This window comes from Saccopteryx leptura, chromosome 2 (assembly GCF_036850995.1).
Source record: "Saccopteryx leptura isolate mSacLep1 chromosome 2, mSacLep1_pri_phased_curated, whole genome shotgun sequence".
Classification (NCBI taxonomy): Eukaryota; Metazoa; Chordata; class Mammalia; order Chiroptera; family Emballonuridae; genus Saccopteryx; species Saccopteryx leptura.
The window spans coordinates 17,807,887-17,831,401 of record NC_089504.1 but is presented as its reverse complement, the minus strand read 5'-3'; the positions used below and the strand labels follow the sequence as shown (position 1 = coordinate 17,831,401).

At 50.5% G+C, this 23,515-nt stretch overlaps 1 protein-coding gene across 4 annotated transcripts in view; it reads right to left on the bottom strand.

Moving 5' to 3' along the window:
* Window positions 1–23,230, bottom strand: part of ASTN2 (astrotactin 2) — a 907,524-nt gene extending 884,294 nt beyond the window's left edge. For all 4 annotated transcript variants that reach the window (XM_066367319.1, XM_066367321.1, XM_066367320.1 and 1 more), the window contains exon 1: window positions 22,679–23,230. In XM_066367319.1, the coding sequence (XP_066223416.1) occupies window positions 22,679–23,156 (478 nt within the window). In that variant the 5' untranslated portion in view covers window positions 23,157–23,230. The remainder of the gene's footprint in view (window positions 1–22,678) is intronic.
* Between the last annotated feature and the right edge of the window lie 285 nt (window positions 23,231–23,515).

Sequence of the window (23,515 nt, the reverse complement as noted above, 5' to 3'; positions counted from 1 at the left end):
ACCCCGCGAAGGCCCACCCACCGCTGCTCTCCTTTGCTTTGAGCTGTGCACAGGGCCCTGTTGGTTAACAGGGGGCTTGGGCTGGCTTCTCCGGTGGGGGCAAGCAGACAGGAGTGATGTAGTCAGGGACACCAAACAGACTCCAAGGATGTGGGGAGCACACAGATGAGAGAGAAGGGGAGGGACACGGATGGAGAAAGACAGAGAGATATACAGAGCGAGGTCAGTAGTGAGGAAAAAGCAAACATTGAAGAGAAAAAAAGGAGAGAAAGACACTCAGGAAAACAGAGAGAAAAGAGAAGAGATTAAAGGGAGAGTGAGAATGAAGAGGAGACTGAGGAGAAAAGGGACGAGTGAGGGATGGACGGGGGAGGAGGGGGAAAAGGGAGGAGGGAGGCCTCTTGCATTCCGTTCTCATCCCATCAATCACAGGGGAGAGTTTTCTGGAATTCTCTCTCGAAGAAACACTCATAAATCTTCCATGAAGCAACCAGAGAAGCTCAAACCGGTGCATTCATGTCAGACAGCTCGGTCGGCACCTGTCTCCCAGGGAAGGAGAACGGTCAGGCCCCTCTTTCTAAGGCCAAGCGGTGGGATGGACCCGCGCTGGGCAGGGAGGGAGGACACTGAGATGCAAAGAAAAGGCTGGTCTGAAAAAGGACCCATCAGGGGCCAGGAACTTCTACCAGTGCCACTACTGGCTTCCTCTTTGACGACCTGGACTGTACGAGGTACCAGACTTGGCCCAAGAAAGCTTATGAGCTTATGAAGCAATACTCTCATTAGCAAACCTTGGTGTGTTTTCAAAGTAAATTGCTGTGTATTTCCTTCTTAAAGCTGGATCTCTCTGAGGCTAGTGTTTAAACAGTCAGTCTTTCCTGAAGTCAGTTCTTCCACCGTTTATTGACCTTACCCAATAACAGACCCTGGGCTAGGAACAGGGTACAGAAAAGACAAAGGCCCACCCTCCCCCTCAAAGATCTTGTAAGCAAGGCTGCTCAACAGAATTTTCTGCAATGGTAGACATGTTCTGTATCTGTGCTGCTCAATGTGCTAGCCACTGTTTAAAGTTACATTCATTAAAATTAAGAAAAATAGGCCCTGGCCAGTTGGCTCAGCGGTAGAGCATTGGCCTGGTGTGCAGGAGTCCCGGGTTCGATTCCTGGCCAGGGCACACAGGAGAAGCGCCCATCTGCTTCTCCACCCCTCCCCCTCTCCTTCCTCTCTGTCTCTCTCTTCCCCTCCCGCAGCCGAGGCTCCACTGGAGCAAAGATGGCCCGGGCACTGGGGATGGCTCTGTGGCCTCTGCCTCAGGTGCTAGAATGGCTCTGGATGCAACAGAGCGACGCCCCAGAGGGGCAGAACATCGCCCCCTGGTGGGCATGCCGGGTGGATCCCGGTGGGGTGCATGCGGGAGTCTGTCTGACTGCCTCCCCATTTCCAGCTTCGGAAAAATGAAAAAAACAAAACAAAAATAAAAAATAAAAAAAATTAAGAAAAATTTAAAATCGAGTCCCTTCGTCTGGCTAGTCACATTTCAAGTGGGTAAGAGCCACCCGTGGGCACTGTCTACTATACTGGACTCTGCAGAGAGAGAATGAAATGGGACAGAGACATACATATTTTAACATAAGAGGCGGCTTAGGCTTCTTATATTAAATAAAGTTTTCTGCATAAGGTTATTCAAATCTGAATTAGGGAAGAAAGACGAAAAAGCAATAAGGATAAAAGTCTCCATCCAAACAGTAGCTTCTGAGGGACAGATCGGGTTCCGCCAGTAGGAACAGGAACAGAGGAGACCCAAAACCTCTGTGACAGAGGACAGCTTAGGTAAAGCCAGAGAAATGTGAAAATAGAGCCTGTCTTCTGGGAGCAGTAAAATGCCCGGTTTGACTGGCATGCAAGCAGAGAGATAGTGAGAGAGAAGGATAGGGTCCTTAGGTGGTGGGCTCGGATGTCAAGGAGTTGGCTGTGAATCCCATTAGCGGTGAGGAGCCGCTGAGGATTCTAAACCAGGGAGACTCGCCCTTTGGGAGGCAGCATATGAAGATGGAAAGTATCTACGCGAAGACAGACCCTGGAGCGGTTCTGAGAGAGACTGGGAGAGCCGTGTTATAACGTGGGGGAGCGGGGGGCGGGGGGAACGAGGGAGGCGCAGCTGCTACTGCATTCCAAGACAGAGGGCTCCTCGGGGCCCTTGTCTGTCCTACAATTAGAATGGCATCTGTCAGTCTACCTGTAACAGTGGAAGGCAGACCCCTGAAGTCATTTCCTGAGCCAATGTCTGTCTCTGCAGAGGAAGAATCCCCCAGAGGCGAGCTTGTCCACAACCACTTGCCAGCCGTTGACACACGCAGCAGGACCCCTCTTGAGTCTCCTCATAAGCCAGGAACTTACCGTCTAATGAGAATGAGGTAGCAAAAAAAGGCAGCAGGAAAAAGAGGGAAATAAGATGAGAAGAAGAGGTGGTTGTTTTTTTTAATGTTCTGGGGAAGTCAAAACAAATTCCCAGCCTTTCCTGCTGTGGCTTTTATGGGGCAAGACGTCCCTCAAAATGGATATTCAATTATACTCTGCACCGCGTAAAGCATGGGACCTCATGCAGCCGGCTCACACACAACGCCCTCTCGTTCACTGCCCACTCTCCCCAGCAAGTAGGCAGTCCGGGAGACCCCGTACCCTGCAGACACCCCAGTGGAGGTAGAGAGCACAGGGCTGCATGCACTGAGCTCTGCATTCATAAGCAGGCTCAACCCCTCGACTTCTGGCAAAAGTGCTAGTCTTGTCTGGGCCTCGGTTTCCCTACGTGCAATGGCAGGGCTGGTCTGGAGAGGCCTGAAGGTCCTGGAGAGTTCTAAGTGTGAATGGCAGAGCGAGCTGGCACAAGGACAGTTACAGAGAGCCCCTGAAACCACGTGTGTGGGAGGCGATATGTGGTGAGAGCCAAGAGGCACTGAAGGGGAAATCCTGCTCTAACTCTCTCTTAAGGTGATGGGAGAATCAGGTGTGGTCATAGATGAAAAAACAATTCGTTGATAAGGTGTAATTATTTTTTTTTAAATACTGAAAACCTACCCCTGAGAAAAAATATATATATTTGGAACGGCATTCCGAAGTCAATGTAGTCAGGGAATTAAACAGCAGCTCTACTTTGCTCAGCATCCTGGACGATATTGCTTCACTATTAGAACCACAGTTTTCTCATCCGCAAAACAGTTCAAGTGCTGGGGTGTCTCCACCCAGAAGAAAAAGAGCATCAGTGGCACTTGCTGTGGAGTCCCAAGAAAGGCCACCAACGCTGAGAATTCGATGACTTAAGTTTCTAACCCTGTGATTCAGTTTCTTCCTCTTTTTTTAAAATTATTTTATCCAAGGTTACTGAGATATAATTGACATATAACATCCAATAAATTTAAGGTGTACAATATGCTGACTTGTTAACTCTTGTATATTGCGAAATGATTACCACCATAGCATTTGCTAATACCCCTTCATGTTACATAATTACCATTTCATTTTTGTGGTGCAACCTTTTAAGATCTACTATCTGACACCTTTCAATTACGTAATACAGTGTTGCTAAGTACACTCAACATGCTGGGCACTAGATCCCTAGAACTTATGCGTTGTAAAACTAGAAGTTTGTACTCTGACCAATATCTCCCCCACCCCCTACTAGCCACCATTCCAGTTTCTGTTTCTATGACATTTAAGTCATATCAAACAGTATCCATTTTTCTCTGTCTGATTTATTTCACTTAGAATAATGTCCTCAAGGTCCATGTACATTGTCATGATTGACAGGATTTCCATTTTTTTTTTCTCACGGCTGAATAATCTTCCATTGTATATTTACTCCACATCTTTTTTCTCCATTCATCCGTTGATTGACACAGATTTGTTTCCATGTCTTGACTATTATAAATAATGCTTCGGTGAACATGCTGAGGTAGGGAGCATAGATCCCTCTCCTCAAGATCTTGTTTTGATTTCTTTTGATTATATACTGAGAAGTGAAATGGCTGGATTATTTTGTAGGTTTGTTTCTAATTGTTGGAAAAAGCTCCATGCTGTTTTCTTTATTGGCTGCAACAACTTGCATTCCCGCTGACAGTGCAAACAGATTCCCTTTCCCTGTTCTTTAAATCAGAGTTTGGGTAAAAGCTATCTAAAGGCTCAACCACTAAAACTTCTGTAACTTCCTGCCTCTGTCAATCAGAACCACATGTATATCTCAGAAGCTTTTAGCTGGCCTGCTCTGTGCTGACCACCAGCGTAACCAGGGATTTCTGTGAAGCACCCTGAAGCTCACAGGCTCTGAGACCTCACAACTGATTGGTGAGTGACTTCCTCTCCAGCAACCTTAGGACCTCACTGTCAGTTGGGGTGTATTTTTGCAAACCTGTTTATGCCTGTTGTGTTTCTTATCATGATACAATTTAATGAAATCTTGTGCAAATTAAAAATAGCATCAAAAGAAAGCAGTTCCTATGAGAGACTAAGTTGATTTTACTGTAAAAATAAAGTCACTTAAAATTGCTATTGAGTTAGGTCAAGTGCGACAACTATAAAGATTTAGAAAGGAATCATAAAACTCTAGAAGAATTACTTGGCAGGCATCTTTAAGTTCTCAGTCCCCTCTAATGAAACATTGGAGCTCGTATCTGGTACATTATGAAAACGGTTTATAGAAGAAAGATGTCATGAAATGCCAATCAGCTGACCCAGACTAAGGGAAGAGGCCCTGAGCTACATCAAATAATTGGCAAATATATATACGTTTATGTATTTTAAGTTAAAATATAATGCTTAAGGTGTGTTACTATTTCTTTATGACATCCTGTTTTAATAGACTTTTTCTATTAACTGACCGACTGCCAATCCACATGGTTTCATAAAGGAGGGCTTCTAAGGTGAAGCAACTCAACCTAAACCCAAGTAACCTTCTCCTGAATACTCTCCCCACTGAAGTGTGAAAAAAGTTTAAGGAAAAGGTAAAGAAATCCTATGTCAATCATGTCAAATACCTTGCCAGGAAGAGACACCTGCTGCCCAACTCCTGTGATAATTATTCTTTTAGTTCTCCAGACAGAAAAACTATTTGCATCGTCTTTCACTCTCATATGTATTTCTATATATGTATATGTATATATGCATATATGCATTAAATCTGTACGTATACGTATTGTATGCATCCCTATCTACACACATTTCTATGTCCATACACTATATATGTAAGTGTATAGGGACATGTACATCTATGTTTATGTATTATGTCTGTCAAAAGTCAGTAAACAAGAGGACCCCCTGCCTGAAGCCTGGGGAAAATCTGGAAGTAGATTCTGGGGTCTGCCCAAGCATAGAGAGGTTTTGTAAAGCTGGCTTCATATTAACTATAAGATGGTCAGTGAGCTTCCTGCAATCATTCTACCTCCATAAAACATTGTGGAAGGAACATTAACCATCTTCTCTCCAGTATATTGTGCGCAGGGCACGGAAGATGATGCTGTGATCTAGACATAGAACCTTACTTGCAGAACACCTTTGTGGAAGCTGTGGAATCTTCTGTTTCAATGAGATTGGAGCTAGAGTGTTACAAAGAGATAAAAGTGGAGGAGCTTTAGCTGTATCTCAGAGCAGCTCACACTCCCCTAATGGAACCAAGCTCGAGAAACTAGCGCCCTCATGATGGAAAGACAATTTCATTAACATCCCCGAGCTGCCCACAGAAAACTTGCAATTACCTTGGACAAGTCACTGCCTCTCTGTTTCGTCACCAAAGGTGACTGTTTCGGCACATGTGCATTCCAAGGACCCCAGCAAACTCATCGTGATCACTTCTGGGGAATGAGATTGGCTGAGGGAAACACTTTCACTTTTTTGGTTTGAATTTGTTACAACAGCTGTATTTTCTGTTCCGGTTGTGCAAATGTAAAATGAAGGTTAAAAATTCAAGAGGCACGCATGCACTAGCTTCTGGAATTAAACACGGTAAAGAGACATGATGTTTAACTTAGGAAGCTCACAGACTAGCAAGAGAAATGGACCATGAAACAGTCCCAGTATTTCCATGATAACACAAATTGGAGTGAACATACAAAGTGATCGGAAGATAACTGTTCTTGGAGGAGCAAGAACAGTCACCCCGGAAGCAACAAAGGCATATTCAAGCTGGATCTTAAAAGAAGGGTAGTAGTTATGAGGAAGGAAAGATTTTTTACTATATGTATTAGAGCAGTTTTTCAACCAGTGTGCTGTGGCACACTAGTGTGCCGTGAGACATGGTCAGGTGTGCGGTGGGGAAATTAAACATGGGTCCTCAAACTACGGCCCACGTGCCGGATACGGCCCACGGAGGCTATTTATCCTGCCACCGCCAGCCGCCTCCATCCAAACATAAACATTCCCCTCACAATCCCTCCAGCTATCAGCAACAGGAAGAGTGGAGGCACAGGGAACGCTCACTCACCAATCACCTTCTAGGACTCATCCCGACCACTAGCGATGAACCAATAGTAGGCCGCCTCTCATCCACACCCAGGAAGGTCCCCGCTCGGGCTGCCGCCCACTTGTCATTGTGTGGCCGCAGCGAGTAGTTGAAGCTGCTACTCCTCCCCATGGTCCCGATTTCTAATCCTGGTCAGGACTGGAGGTAAATGTTGCCACCACTAGATGAAACCTCAGCCTCAGCTGGTTATGTCTATCCTGATGGTGTATATAGATATTTGACCTTTTTCTTTTCAAAAGAGGCCCCCGCAGAGGGTGATATACAATGCATCACAATGCATCACAATGTTATCTAACTTTAAAGCTAAAGTTTGCTGATCTTCCTTTGGACAGTATTTGGTTATCTGTTGCCAAAGAGTTCCCCATTCTGGCCAACAAAGCTATTTTGACATTGCTTCCGTTTTTGACCACATATCTATGTGAGCTGAGTTTCTCAAGCTTGACTGCGATAAAAACTAAAAACAGAGAGAGACTGAGAACTGTTGAGGAAGAGCTTCGTGTGTGTCTTTCTACCATTCCTGCCAGGATAACCCTTTTGTGTTCATCGAAACAAGCCCAGGTTTCACACTAAGTGAGTATAAATACATTTGGAAACTATATTATTAACTATATGTATAATATGTACTGTGTTAAAGTGCCATTTTGGTAGGTGGTGTGCTCCAGGATTTTGTAAATGTAAAAAATGTGCCGCAGCTCAAAAAAGGTTGAAAATCACTGTATTAGAGGAAAACCTGACAACTAAGTGGGCAAAATTTAAATTTCAAATGAGTATCTTTGTGTGAAGGGGTTGGGCTAGATCAGCAATTTTCAACTAGTGGGGCCTCAAGAATTTTCAAAACATGCAGTACCTGACCATTTAGTCAGGGCACTGACCTCTGTTCCCTTAGATTGTCAAATAAAACAATGACAAACAGCCAACACAACAAGAGCCATCCAGTGTGAATGAATAAAAATTATTCCTTTTTTTTTGTTAGATCAGCAAAAAAATATTTTTTTTGGTGTGCTGCAGAAGTTTAGTATTGATAATTAGCTTACGTGTGCCATGAGATGACAAAGATTAAAAATTGCTGGGCTATATCAAAGTTTCCCAAAGTGTAGTACGAGAAAAATTTAGAAGGAACATAAAAATATAAATAAAAGTAAAAAATATATATATATATATAACTTAAATAGTTACATTACTTTTACAGGCTATCTCCCACTTATAGCAATTTATTCTGGTGCTCTATTTGTGATAGTGATACAAAGATTCCTTTTAATAATAAACACAGCTAATCCCATTTACTATGTGACCCTGTGCAATTGGCTTGATCTCTCTGAATGGCCATGTCATCATCTGTAATATGCAGATACTAAGAATATCCATGATGCCTGACCTGTGGTGGCGCAGTGGATAAAGCGTCAACCTGGAAACACTGAGGTTGCTGGTTCAAAACCCTGGCTTGCCTGGTCAAGGCACATATGGGAGTTGATGCTTCCTGCTCCTCCCCCCTGTCTCTCTCTCCACCCTCCCTCTCTCTCTCTCTCTCTCTCTCTCTCTCTCTCTCCCCCCTTCTCTAAAATGAATAAATAAATAAATAAAAATTAAAAAAAAGAATATCCATGACAAGGAGGGTTTTTTTTTAATTGAAAAATGCAAATGCTATTATAGCCGCAGACTGTTACCTCCCAGCATCCCGTGCAGCCGAGAGATGCAGCACAGGAGTCTGAGATGGGAGAACCACTAACAACGAGGGAAGGAGTTTACGCTCCAGGCAAGGGGGAGATTAAGAAGAACAAGGGGTTTTAGGAGAATCAGTTCAGTCTAGAGAACAAGAATAAAATTCATCTCCCAGGCACACCATGGTTGATTAGTCACTGGTTAGGGCACTGCATTCAGAAGGAACCCAATGTCTGATCACATGTGTTTTCCATCTCTTCACGTCTTCACTCAACATACATATACTGAGTGCCTACTATGTGATGGGCACCGCTCTGGGCACCCGGGATTCTGATACCAGACAGGACCGGAAGGTCTCTCCTCTCTTATGAACCATTCTACACAGTCCAGGCGTCCCCAGCTTCCTGAAGGAGTATGGCTCTCACAGCGCTCCCTTAGGCCAAGGAAGAACTATCATTTATTTGAGGTCACATTGCAAGTGAATGGCAGCAAGGGCACCAGAATCCAAGGCATCCGCATCCCAACCCAGCACCGTTTTGTACTTGGAGAGCCTGCTTGGTTGTTTGCAGCTGTCCTTTCTCAGGCGCCTGCCTTCTGCCCGCTGTCCCCTTGGGGGGAGGGGAGGACTCCGGTTCTGGCTGGAAGCAGGGAACCAGGTGAATGGGGCCATTTCCCTAGAGGCCCCTGCAGCTTCAGAGGTGGCTTAGAGAGGACAGGAGAATAAAGTGGAGAGAGAAACAGAGGGAGGGAGGGGTAGGCGGAATCCTGCTATTGGCAGACAGGTAATTGGTTACTTTGGGCAGTTAGCTTCTCCCTCCCCAGGGGAAGACAGAGCGAAAGTAATTGAAGCAGGTTGTCTAACAAATTAGTGTGAGACTGGGCCTGGAAAAAATGCGCGTTGCACCTGGGTTCAGCGCTGAGGGTTTGATCCTCGAGTCCCCGGGAAGGATGCAGAGAGAGGCAGACAGGGGAGGGGGCACCTTTATCCTGCTGTGGCAGCTTTCACTCTCAGAAGCTCCTTGAGAAACCACTTTCTCCTTCCTGGGCCCCTGCTGTGCCGAGGGGGCTGAGAGGAACCTCACAGAGTGCTTGGTTTAATCCCATCATGGAAGAAACAAGAGGGAGCCCAGAAAACTATAGCGACCTGACCACACCCAGCAGAACCACACCCAGCAGAACCACACCCAGCAGAACCACACCCAGCAGAACGGGGACCCAACCCCAGGACTCCTCACTCCCAGGCCAGGCCAGCAGGTTACCCTGCCCCCTGGGTTCCATGAGGTCTTCATTCACAGGACTTCCTGCCCTAAACTCCCTCCCACTGCAAAGAAAGTGAGGAGGGAGCAGATCCTAAAATCAGGGCACAGGCCTATTTCTTTCTGTTTATTTAACAAACAGCAAGGGGGCCTCTGCCGGGTGTCAGGCACCGCTCTATACACAAACTTTCTCTCTTGGACATCCTCATCACAATCTCCTACGACGCAACACAACAACCCGATGAGGCGGGTACCCTCTAAGGGGGTGTTCACAAACCATTCCCCCATTACTGCCCGTGTTTCATCCATTTTCCCGAGAAAAATCCACTCAGGACCTACTATCTGCTGTGTCCTGCAGATATAATTTGGAGAGCAAAAGGATGAACAAGACATATCCTCTACCTTCAAGGAGCTATCAGATAAAGGTTATTGTTTGTTTGTTTTTTTAAATGAAATAGGAATCTATGGGGTGAGGGTGTAGCAGGGCGCTACTATGGTCAGGGAAGACTTCTCAAAGCACATGCTATTTGAGTTTTGTGAGAAAGGGAGAAAATGGAAGATGAACGTAGAGAAGACAAATCTTTTAGGATTTTCTAGATTCTGAAAATGAGTTAGGATTTCATTCTTAGGAGCAATGATAAAGTTTTAAACAAGAGAGTGTAGCGATCTGTTTTGCTTTTTAGAAAAGATCGCTCTGCCGACTCACATACAACGAGTTTGGCAAACTTCTCCTGCAAGGGAACAGTTAGTAAATATTCTAAGCTTTGCAAAGCAGATAGTCAGTGTTGCTACTACTCAACTCTGCTGCCGTAGAAAGAAAGCAAAATGAAGAAAAGACATACCTGACCGTATAAATGGGCATGTGTCCTCATTAATCGTTATTTATGGACACTGATATTTGAATTTCCTATCATTGTCACATATCATGAGACATTAGTTTTCTTTTGATTTTTTTCCCCCAACTATTAAAACAGGTAAACCAGCTTTCGGGCCATACAAACACAGGCAGTGAGCTAGATTTGGCCCAGGTGCCGTATCTCGCATGGTATCAAGAAAGGATGGGGACAGAGCGGCAGCAGTGAGCCCGGTCAGAAGAATGGCATCCCAGTCCAGGTGAGAACGGTGATGGCTTGGACGGAGGACATGGCAGTAGAAAACTAAGGGAAGCACATCATTTTGAGCGACACTGTAGAAGTGAAACCGACGGGGTGGGCAGACTGAAAGAATGAGAGAGGACGGGGAAAGAGAACGTTAGGGAGGGCGCCCTCCCATGAGTAACTGGGTGAGGGGTGGCGCCGTCTCCTGAGATGGGGGAGGTGTGGGGAGCGCAAGGTCAGGGGACAAATCACACGTCATCGGTGTGATCATCGACGGGAGAGAAGCAGCTGGAGCCTCCGTGGGTTGCCAGATAAAACACAGGCTGCCCTTGTCAAATCTGAACATCTGGTCACCAGAGAGTCACTCTGAGGATAACTGTCCCACATAGTGCATGGGGACATACTTATACTGTGCAAGTATTCACCGGCTGAAATCCAAGTTTCACTCAGCATCCTGTATTTTGTTTTTTGGGTGTTCGTTTTTATTAATGAAATATGGCAATCTTACCAGGGAGATATGAGCACTCAGGGAGAGAGAGAGAGAGAGAGAGAGAGACAGACAGAGGACAAGGAGTGAGAGAGAGGGAGAGAGAGAGAGAGAAAGAAACCTAAGCCTGGTAGGAAAAAGAGAAGGTTTCTCAGAGGAGATGACAGCTAAGCGAAGGCTAGGCACTGGTGAGGTGAATCAGGGACCGGAACCTATTACATCCGGTGAGAAGGGCACTTCGGTTCTGGGTTTTTTCCTGGGGTCAGATGTGGGGATTGTGCCGGGGGCCGGAAGGGATTTACAAGTCCTCTGTGAGGCTACAGTGTAAAGAGCCAAAGGGGCGTCAGGAAGCCAGGCTGAAGAGGGAGGTACACCGGGGCTACACCACCCAGGTCCTCCAGGGACCCACAAGGAGGCGGCACACATGTTAAATTACAGGCTCCAGGTCTGAGAGCGAGAACCGGGGCTCTAAGGTGATTCTGAGCAGCGAACGCTGGGAGAAGCCGGGCTAAGTAATCCGGGCACTTTCCCACCTCCGGATCCCAGGAGCCTGGGAAGCCGCTGCTGGCTCTGAAGTCTTGCAAACTAACCCGGGGACCGAGAGCAAAGGCAGCACAGAGCGAGAGTGCGGCCTGCCACGGGGACTCCTGAGAACGGGGCTCTGTGCGTCTGGAGGGAAAGGCAAGGAGGTCCAGAATGGTGGTCCAAAGACCAGCCCCGCTCAGAACAGGCAGTCGCTCAGCCGTCTGGCACCTGGCTCTCCCTCCTCGCGGAGCCGCCTCCCAGCTCCGTGCAAGCAGACCAGACGTCTCCGGTGCCTTTCCCCGCCGCCCCACACCGGTCCCTCCTCCGCCCACAGCCTGCACTGAAATGATTCCCCCAAATGCAGCTATTACTGTGACTGGAAATCTCTTTACTGCTGATTCTGCTAATGGAAATGTTCCTTCTCTTTTCGGCTGCTTGCAAAGCCACTCGTGGCTTCCCTGGGTGCCTGAGAGCAAGGCTTTGTCAGCCCGCCACCACCAGAAGGGAGCGGATCCTAACCCGCCTGCCTCCCCCAACACCCACCTGCTTTAGACTCAGCCTCTAAGAGCTTCTCTGTCCAAACTGTCCTCAGACAACCCCGGACTTCCCGCTTCCCCTGCTCCTGGAGAACCGCAGAGATCAGTGGTCAATTTCATCCTGTTTTGCCTCTCTGGGGAAAGAGGGAGGGCAGGAGGGACCTAGCAAAGCCTGCTGCAGTGGGAAGAAGAGGGAAGGGAAAGAAAACTTGCATACATTATTTATTCATACTTCCATCTCCTTTCAGAAAAAAGAGGGGGGTCCCAGGTGGCTAGGAGGCACAGAGCCCAAACTGTGTGCCAGCCTCAGGGCTAGGTGCTTTGCACACAACTATCTCTGCAGGGATCGTGTGGCTTAGTGTAACTAAAAATTGAGTCCAGTGCTGGGCACTGCCTAACATTTAGCTTATGGAGGGCACTCCAAAAAATAATGATCACAGAAACCCAGAGCAGTGATTATGATGTTATTTTCACTGTACTGACCCCCGGAAACAGAGGCTCAGCGTGGTGGCATGCGGAAGTCTGCAGTTAGGAAGTCGTGCATCAGGAATCGAACCCAGGACTTTTGATTGTCAGCGCTGGCAGACGTCCCATCCCAAGCATCCTGGCTGGTGACAGTTGCTGTGAATTACCTGTGTGACTTTCAAAGGGTCCTTCTCTTAGTTAGGTCAACAGGGAGTTGGGCTGGATCTCAACCCCATTATTTTACTCCGTTCTGGTACTATAGGAGAAGTATACACTATTTATTTTGAGTTTTTAGAGCACTATAATATATATGCAAATATCATATTATTATGTAACCCATATGCATCGCTGCTGTAATATAAGTCTCATTTTCAAGATGAGAGCATAAAAACTGTACCGTGCTGCTCAGAAGCACTGGGTGGACAAAACCCACTTTGGGGTGGAGCAGAGGAGTGAAAGAAATGTACTAATCAGGGCTGTATCTTAGACAACAGACGCCTCGATAATGTCTAGAAAGAAAATGCAGAGCTTCCTCTATAAGGACTAGAGCACAAGTCTGCTGGCATGACAATGTGCCTAGCTCCAGGTGGGAAGCCTGGAAGCACTGAGGGAAAAGGGAAGGGGAGGAGGGAGGAAGGAAGAGCGGAGGAGGGAGGAGAGGAAGGAGGAGAAGAGGGAGGAGGGAGAAGGGAGAAGGGGAGGAGGGAGGGAGGGAGGAGAAGGGAAGGAAGGAAGAGCGGAGGAGGGAGGAGAGGAAGGAGGAGAGGAGGGAGGAGGGAGAAGGGAGAAGGGGAGGAGGGAGGGAGGGGTGAGGAAGGAAAGGAGGACAATCAAGAAGGCACAGAAGCCAGGAATTTGACTGTCAAGTAGCCCAGGGATGATGAGTGGCATGTAGGAAAAAACGAGACAAGGCCTGGTCCTCTCTCTGCAAATGAGCGAGGAGCGACAGGGCCTGGGGAGATGCTGAGTCAGCTCCCGGCAGCACAGAAACAAGGTGTTCAGTCCCTCGGGCCTGTGAGGCTGTCACACCCGAAGTCCCTATATAAGAAACATCTCCAACTTCTTGGTAATGAGAAGAGGAAGAGATAAAAAGGAAAAGAGCTTGTCAAAGAGAAGAAAACTCAAGCACCGTCCTGGTTCTGCAGACCATGGGAGGCAGAGAGGGCCAGGGTTTGGAAACAGGCAGAACTGACCTGCTTGGACCCAGCTCAACTGTGTAATAGCTGTGTGATTCGGGGCATGTTCCTTAACTCCTCTGAGCCTCAGTGCTCACCTACAACACGGGACAAACCTAATCTGTCCTACAGCATTGCGGGAAGGATGAAATGAGATAACAGATGTACCAGCACAGCATCTGGGGCATAGTAAATATTCAATAAGTAGTTGCGGTTTTCACAGTCTAGCCCATGCCAGAATAGTCAAGTCTGGGGCTACCAGCTCCCCTCACGCCTGCTGGCCTGGCTGCCCTTCCACAAGGTGGGGGGAGACACATTGGAATAAGAATAAAGTAGATTGGTAACTGGTGCCTCGCTCCACCACTGACTTGCTATGGCGACCTCGATTTCCCCATCTTTGTACGGAAGGGTTTTTGTTCAGATGTCTTCCCCTTACCATTCCTGATATTATATGATCCCAGAACCGTAGAGTGTATCATTCTCCTCCAGGATATTCAGCGCCTCTGTTGGCCACAACACAGAACGTTCTACCCCTTATCTGGCTTCCATAATTCTCATCAAAGGGGCCCCATTACTCATCTGATAAGCATCCCAGAATAATAAGGAGGTGGGAAAGGTAGAGAAAATGGCTCCAGGATCCCAAGGGAGGGAAGGCTTCATGAGAGAGGAGGCATTGCAGCCCAGCCTCCACAGCTGAAAGGAACGACCACCCCTCTCTGGGCTGACTCGGTAGGGATGCTGGCCTAGTCCTTGGCAGACCCAGGGTTCTAGTCATGTGGGATGCCCTGAACACCTAGGGTGTGCCAGGCACACAGTGAGTCATCCATCGCAGCCCCAGAGATGAGTGGGGATGTCCTCTGGTTAGGGAGCCACAGGTAAGACAGACAAGGAAACGCATGAGCCCTTCTCTCGTTCCACTGAAAGCTCCCATCGTCTCTCCTGAACAGACTCCGACAGGCCTCCCTGCTCCCAGCTTTGCCTCCCTACCGAGCAGCCTGAGCAATTCTTTTGAAACACAGGTCCGATATTGACACTCTTTTGCTTAAATCCCTGCCTGGCCCTCCATTTCACTCAGAATAAAAGCCCAAATCCTGACAGCAGTCTGGGTGGCCCTACGTGACTCCCCAGTCCTCTCCTGTCCGGTCCTGCCCAGCCCCTGCTCACGCCATTCGGCAGCACGCACTGGCCTCCGTGCAGGCCCTTGAGCTCGCCCAGTGTGCTCCCAAGTCAGGGCTGTGCTGCAGCCGCTCTCTCTCTGGGACGCTCTTCTCCTAGATCCCTACTTGGCTGCCTCCTCCATCCCCTTCCAGCCTTGGTCCCAATCCTTCACTCTCAATAAGCTCCTCCCCCTTTACCCTACTTAATATTAAAGCCCCTCGCTCGTTGCAAAAATTTCCGTTTTATTTTGTGCCCCTTTTCATAGCATGTATCGCCTCACACATGACAATTTTCTTCTTTATGATGATTATTGTTACTGTCCTCTCCCCACCACACACGTGCATGTGCACACTGCACACCCACACACAAACTTGAGCATGCACACATGTGCACACACGCACTCCTGGATATGCACCCCCCGAATGCAGGAATCCGTGCGTTCTCTTCACAGATGGATCCTAATCACCTGGAACAGGGACCTGGCACATTGTCGGTACCCAATCGTCCTCAAGGGAATAACCTTGCTCTCGCCATCTATATATTGATAGTGGGTGCCGAGGCCCAGAATGTTCAGCTCCAGTGTGCAGAGGCCAGGCAAGACTTCAAAGACAGACCTTTGAGTTCAGTCTTGACAGGTAAGAAGGAATTGTCCAGTGTTGGTGGTGCAGAGTTATGGCACGCGAAGGAAGGACCCTTCGGGCAAGACCGTCTGAGCAGAGTGTGATTAGGGACCGTGTACAACACGGAGCTTGGACTGCACACGGAGAACGATGGGGAACCAGGGAGCTGCTTTAGAAGCCAAGAGACAGGATCATATTTGGACTTTTAATGAAATCACTCTGTCTACAAGGACAGATGCTGGATTAGAGGATCGAGCTAAAGGCACAGACCAGTGAGCTGACTGTGGACACCTTAGCAGAGAGAAGTGTTGAGGTCTGACCTGCCAGTGGCTGCGAAAACGGTTAAAACCCTAACAGTTTATAACATGCAACATCTTTGCCTGTTTCTGACTCGCAGACGGAGCCGCTTGCATGTTGTTTCTTGTGCACCGGTGAGGAAGCTACATATACTTCAGTCCTGAATAGGAGAGCCACCAGCCCCTCCCCCCAATCCAAAGGGAAATCTTCACGGGGGTGGTTATCCGAAAGAACTCCAGGCAACAGCAAAGAGCCAGTGAAAGGGCAGCGCTAGCGACAGGAACAGAGCAAGTCCTGACAAGTGCCTGCCTCCCTCTGGGGCAGGAGGGCTGCAAGCTGGGCTGGGAAGAAAGACAGAAACACCAGCTCTCGCGCTATAGTTAATCTTCTGTTGCCACTAGCTGGTCAGTGAGAGAACTTGGGGAAGGATCCGCTCTGTAAAGAAAGCATCCTGGGCATGCCGCGGCACCTCACGGTTCAAGCCGACCCTCTCCTTGTTCTCTGGACAAGCGCGGGCTTCTTCTGCTCACCTCCACGGGCGGCTAGTGAAAGGAGGTGAATGGGGCTTCCTCCTCCCCCAGGAGAAAACCCGCCAGAGGCGGGTGCTCAGGAGGGACTGCAGCCCACCGGCTGGATACTTGGGAGGAGAACAAATTCAATTTCCCTAAGGATATTTTTGTCCTTTTGCGCATTGCAGGGGGATGGGAGGGGGCGTGTTATGATGTTTAACCGAGTCGCAGACACTGAGATGTGTATAAACCCAGAGCCATGTGTCGGCGGTCACGTGTTGTGACGCAAGAAGCATAGCCTGGGATTCAAGGCCCCTGGGTGGAAGTCTCAATGCTGGCCCTGAAGTAGCACTCCTCCCTGGTCTGGGCCCCAGGGTTACCCTATCATAGCAAACGGGGAGAGCGCTCAGTGGTCTCTGAGAACCTGGGATACTCTCAGTCCCCTCAGTGTTGATGGCCTAAGAGTTCATGACTTCACCCATAGAAGCCACTGTCGCTGTACCCCCTTCTCTCCCTCCAGCCCCCATGGTCACACCGTGCTATGTCAGCCAAGGACCAGTTTACAGCACAGCAAGGGGGAGCGAAGCCTAGTCAAACCTTCGGCCAGACCTGCTGTACATGTAAATGATAGAACGATCGTAATGGCCCGAGGGCCCAATGCAGGAAAACCATCCAGCTCTGGGTCCCAGCAAAGTCCGCAGAGCTGTGCTGTCTCAGCTGGTAAAACTGACCGCCCCCGCCACCAGAAACAGCATATCCGGCTGGCCTTGACCAAACTTGAGCCTGTCTAACACAGCTGAAACAAATCCCCCTCTCCCACCACACCAGGCCCCCTCTCAGTACCAGAGCGCTTTCTGAGGGCCCACAGGACAGCTCTGTCTGCCCGGAGTCCTAAATTCTGTTCATCAGAGCCGAGCTGGAAAACGCACGGGGATGGAGTTGGGGAAGTGAGTGGGAAGGGGGAAAGGCTCACGCCTGAGACCACTGAACACTCCTCTGCCCATCCCCAGGACCCTTATTTACTGTGTCCCAGAAGCCTAGAACATCAGAACAGGGCACCACCGCGACCTCTCAGTGCTACCCAAACACTTCATTTAATAATAAGGGACCTGGGGCCAAAATAAGGCAATAACATACTTTAAACAAACCAACCAACCTGGGTTTTGTTTGAAAACATCAGATTCTGCCCTTTATTCACCCAAGAATCTCTCTATCTCTCTCTCTCTTTCTTTCTCTCTCTCTCTCTCTCTCTCTCACACACACACACAGCATCAACACTGGCATTGATCTTAATGAATATTCTGTGGTCAGAGATCTCTTTAAAAAAAAAAAAACCTAGCTAACTACTATTTGTATCTGTTCTTCCTCTCTCTTCTGACCGGCTTCAACCTGCAGCATCCAACCAGAAACCACAAAGGCCAGAGAGCCTCAGCGTCTCCCAGGGCCTCATCCTCTGTCCAAACAAATGCCTGCTGGAGGGTTTCTCCTCCATGGACCGGCACTAGGAGTCAGAGCGCTGGGGTGCTGGACAGCTCTCTGGGGCACAGTCTCCTGCGGGCTGAACTCGATCCTCTGAGCTTCTGTGCCTCTGACTCTTTCTTAGAACCCAGCCAAAAAAAGCACATTCTTCATTCTGTGTTGACATTAGAAAGACGCTCAACCAGCCTTTTGCGGACTGTTCTTAAGCTATACTCCCTGCTTCTAACACCCCTTCTGCCCCGTCCCTGGTCCCTCACTCCTTCCGCAGGCTCTTCCCTTTTGGTATTCATTTTTGTCTGTATTTTAAGCAATCTTTGTAGACCTGACCGATTCGGCATCTCAGACTGTGTCCTTCTCTTCCAGGCAGGCCAATCGGCTTCCTGCAAAGAGCACTCTTTTGGGACAAAGCCTCAGGACGCTGCCCTAGCTACTGGTGGAGGTGCACTTAAGTACATACTACCGGATGGCGTTTCCTTCTTCACGTGCCCTTTCCCAAATGCAGGGTACACGCCTCACGATTGTGACTGATTCATATGACAGGGAAATTAGAAAGAAATGTTGACAACGAAGGGTTATTTCATTTTATTTTATTTTATTTTTTCTCCACTTTCATTGAATCGAGGCTGGTGGCAAACAGGCCAGCCTGGCCACTATCAAGCGCAGGAAGAAGGATGTCACTTCCCGACCTGCAGACATGAAAGCTGACTACACAAGCCAACTCCAGGGCTGCCTGGGGGCAGATGAGGACTGAGTGATGCGCAGATTCACCTCAGAAACCCTGCACTGCCGGTTGCTCCTGTTCAAGTTCTTCCTTTTCAATCAGTCCTTCCCAACACCCCCGTGCTACCTGCAAAGGCAAGGAGCCAGTGAAAAGCTAGGGGACCTAGTCAGAGTGACAGAGTAGGCGGGGCACCACAAGTTCATGGAATCTTTACACCCCAGGATTATTTTAGGGCTCATCTACCCACTCATGTTACAGCACAGAGAACTGAAGCACTGGGGAATGAATGACTTATTCAAGGTCACGGCGGGCCAGAGCTGAGATACCAGATCCTAACCAGCATTACGTTCAAAAGCTCTCTTGGAGCACTGAACTTCTCCAGCGTCTCCTGCAAGGCCTCGCCCAGGATTTTTTCTGTCTAGGAAGTGTCCCCAGCCTTCTCCTAGTCTACAGAGATGACTTCCCACCCTGATGTCACTGAATGTGGTGTTAGCTCCATCACTCATTGGCACCATTAAATACAATGACCTCTGACTTCCCATGAGTCAGAGAACTTTGAGCTGGCAGGGTCACTGGAGGTCATTTAATTCATGCCTCGCCTTCAAACTCTCAGATTTCAGCTCATTCGTGTAGCTGAAGTTCCTTTAGAGAAACGCTGTCATATCGCTGATTGTTCTAGTTCTCTCCAGAACCCTGCATACACGTATATTCAGCACCTCGATGCCTATTTGGCTCAGCATGCCTATTTAGTGATGACCAAGAATACAGGTGCATGGTAGACTACGATTCCAGCTCCAGGCGTGCCATTTACTCATTGTCTGATCTTGGGTTAGGTACTTGACCTCTCTAGTAATGCTTCCTAACCTGTAAAGCAGCAATAACAGCAGTGCCCATGCTTTAATTTTATGTGAGTAAACAATAACAGGCAAGAGTAAAGCCCTAAGCCCCACATTGCTATTCCTTGACCACTTCCCGGGACATTCACTTTGTCAACACCACTGACGTCTGATTAAATTCTAAAGAGGCCCAACACAGACACTTGGGGTATCGTTCACCTCGGAGGGAAACTTACATGTACATAAAGCAGGCTGGAACATGACCAAAAAAGTAAACATGAAAAGGCAGAGAGACCTGAAGAAAAGTCATTTAAGTCCAGGCATGACCAATAACATAGCCAATAACTCAAACATCAGAGGCACAATGGAAGGAGGGAGGGCCAGGTGTGTAGGTGACTTTGTTGCAAGATGATGGTAGGCAGTGTGGGAAAAATTACCTTGAGTTCGCTCACTTGGACTTGAGTAAAACGGGAAGTCCACCTTTTACTTGTTCAATCACCCGCTTTAAAGCCAGGAACATTTGACACCACCCACAACTCTAAGCACAGTCAGAGGGCTTTGGCAGTCACCACCACCCCCTAGTGGTGGCTTCACATACCCCGCAGTTGGCAGGATTTGGTATTTCCTGACTGCATGCCCAGAAGTGGCATGTACCATCTCACAAGACCTTGAACTGGTGAGTGAGTAGTGAAAGACGTGCCCAAACTGGCAGACACAAATACTCAGCTTTTAAACAAAGGGTATTTAAAAGGTCCGGGGATGGGATGGAGCTGCCGCAGGACCCTGGGAAAGATATGGTCATAAACGGCTCATAGTACCCCCCCCCAAAACAAGCAACAGCCCTCATTTCCAGCCAGCCTGGCCCACCCGGAGCTCACTGTGCACTCCGTGTTTACACGCAAACAGTGGAAGACCAACACAAATAAAAAGCCCACGTCTCCCTACACAGCTCCTGCTGTACTTGGCCATCTGGTGACTACCTCGCTAGCCAAATCCCCGGGGGAGGGAGTGCCTTAAGCTGCCAGTCCAGGGCACTGGGGGGGGGGGGGGAGAGGAGGGGAGGAGAAGGAGGAGGAGGAGGAGGAGGGGACCCAAATCTCTACACGCATCAGAAAGGGCTCAGAACTGACAAGGAGGACAGCACCCTGCCACTCCATAGCAGTCCCAGCCTCCAGGCTCAGCCACCGGCAATGAGAGAAAGCAGAAGCTGCAAACTGAAGGTACCAGGAGACCCTGGAGCTGACTCAAGGGTCCTGGGAGAATGGGGGGGGGGATCGGGACTTCTAGCTCCTCACTCACCTTGCCCCATACTCCCCAATACCCATTTCCTCCTGAAAGCTAAAGTTTAAAAACGAAGAGATTGCCAGCTCCAGGAATTCTGGGGCAACTCCTATAACTGGCTGGACCTGGTCCTCCACATCCTTGGGGAATTGGAATGTTCTTGGGTCCCCCACTTTCAAGTAGCGCCATATCCAAGAATGTCCCCTTTCCCTCCTCATTTGACCAGTCATTTAGGGAGACCTGCACTTCTGACCTATCAGGGCATCGCCTGTGGAGAGATGGTGAGGGTGATAGAATACACTTAAGATTGGAAGTGGTGAGAAAGGGACAGCCTCCTTGTCCCTGTGGGGGAAGCAGGAGGCATCAGCCCTGAGCCCAAGGTTAGCTCTCTGCCCTGAGGAACCCCATCCCCACCTTCATCCCCTTCCTTAGAAACTGGCAGTCCCAAAGGTGCACTTATGTGTATGCCTGAATGTGTGCCTGTGTGTGTGTGTGTGTGTGTGTGTGTGTGTGTCACACGACAGAGGCGACACCAAGGGAAGTCCCCTGGGAACCTGCGAGGCGCGCTCTCCCCGCCTTGCGGCGCAGAAATCTCAGCATGCTAGGGTTACAGCCAGCCGGGGAGAGCCCAAGCGCCAGAAACTTCAGTCTCCAGCTCAGAGCACGGGAGGGCCTGGCACTCGCTCAGATCTCCAGAGGCAGCCAGCATGAAAAGAAAGGGGCAGAGGATCACAAAAAAATTTAAAAAAAAAAATTTTTTTTAATACTATGGCTCCCAGGAGAAAGGAGTCTAGTCCATTGATTGACTCTTACTCTTTGGGGCTTCTCGGGCGAGCAAAGAGTTAAGGTAATAGGTTCAAGCCGAGATTCGGAAGGCCCTGAGCGCGAAGGCCCACCAGCCGCGCGATGCCTGGGCTGAGCCGGATCCAGCAAAGCCAGGCTCCGAGGAAGACGAGCTCGGGAGTCTCCGGGAGAGCCCCCGCGCCTGGCAGGCGCTGCTGTGGACCAGACTCCGACAACCAATCGCGCCCCGCGCCCCCAAGAGGGGAGGGGTGAGCGAGCGCCCAGCGAGCGCGGGGGAGCTAAGGGGGAACAGCATTTTTGTAAACGCTTTCCAAGATAATTAAGCTATCAATTACCCGGGTGGGAAATCAGCCGCGCTGCCCACAGCTCCTCCGAAGGGCCGGCTCCTCTGGGATTCGCGCTGGGAACCAGCAGGCAGCAAGCTGCTGGCGAACTTTCTGATTAACTTTTCCGTGTGAGCCCCCTCCCCAGCCCTACCCCCACCTCATCCCCTCTCTTTCCATTTTCTTGCCTTTAAGTTATGATTATTAGCCCAGTGGCGGAGTTAGGGTGGGTGGGGGGTAGAAAAAATAACGTGCCAGCAAGGGTTGGGGGCGAATCCGCCAGTCTGAAAGTGGAGACCGTGGGCTCAGAATCTCAGTCCTCAGATATCACTTCATCCTCCCCTGCCGCGCTTCACAGACGGCCAAGACTGAGGCCCGGAGGGAGGAAGCGACTGGACCAAGGTCACCCAACCCCTGTGGGAACTCAGTTTATGAGAATGGAGTGATTTCACACGCAGCTTCTCTGCTCCGATTCTCGAGAAAATCTATCCCGAGGAGCACAGTCAACAACTCGGACGCGAGGACGAAGGGGCGGTAACCGCAGGCGGCAGTGTCCATTGCCCGTAGGAGCAGTGGGCAGCTAGACCCGCGCCTGGCGTCGGAGTGGGGCACTTCTCTGGCCCCAGGCTGGGGCATATTCAGCGACGTGGGGTCCTGGGGACGGACCGCGACAGAGCTCCACGTCTGGGATGAGAGAAGGAGGCACCGGTCCCCGCGGCGGAAGGTCTGGCACGCCCCCGAGCTCCCGCCACGCACTCTCGGGGACCTCCTGCCTCATAACCCTTTCCAACCACCTGTGCGCCCTCCGGGCCCTTCAGCTGCCCTCTCTCAACCCCGCCGCCGGCAGCCCGGGCCGGGGATCCCCAAGGCGCCCCCACCCGTCCGGTTTCACTCGGGGCTCACGGGTCCTTGGGATGCCGCGTGTGCCGGCGCCCAGCTTACCCAGAGTGAAGAAGGGCAGCTCGGTGTTGTCCAGGTCGTCCTGCACCGCGATGCGCCCCGGCAGCTCGTTACGCACAAAGAGCAGGAGGCGCGACTCGGCGGTGGCGCCCGCGGAACTGGCGGAGCCCGGGGACGCGGCGGCGGCGGCAGCGGCGGCTCCGGCTCCGGCCCCGGCTGCAGCGCCAGTCCCAGTCCCGGCCCCGGCCCCGGCCCCGGCGCGGGCGCCGCTCCAGCCGATGTCGCTCTCCCGCAGGGCGGGCAGCGTGGACACCGTGACCGTCTTGAGCCGGCAGGGGCTGTCGGGCTCCCGCGAGGCGGCGGCGGTGGCGCCGGCCAGCAGCGGCGGCGGCGGCAGCAGGAGCAGGATCAGCAGCAGCGGCGGCGGCGGCGGCGGCGGCGCTGGGTGGAAGCCGAGCCTCAGCCGCCCCCAGAGCCCCGCGCCGGGGCCGGGGCTGCTCCGGGCGCCGGCGGCGGCCATGGCGGGAGGGGCTGCGGTGCTGCGAGTCGCGGCCGCGGCGGCGGAGGAGGAGGAACCGGCGGCGGCGGCGGCGAACGCCGAAGCGAACCAGGACGCCGGAGCAAAGCAGCCGTGGGAGCCGCTCGCCAGCAGCCCCAGCGCCCGGCTCCGCCTCCCGCTCGGCCCGGCCCGCCCCCCCGCGCCGCCTCCCGGGCCCGCCGCCCGGCCCTCCGCCGGCTCCCTCGGCAGACCCCGGGCGTCTCGGAGGCTCCGCCCGGCCTCGTGCAAATCCCAGTCGCCCCCTCCCCTTTCCCAGGATCCCCCAACGCCGCTCTCACAGTGTCCTTTAGCCACGCCACCCCTTGTCAAGTCGCTAAGAC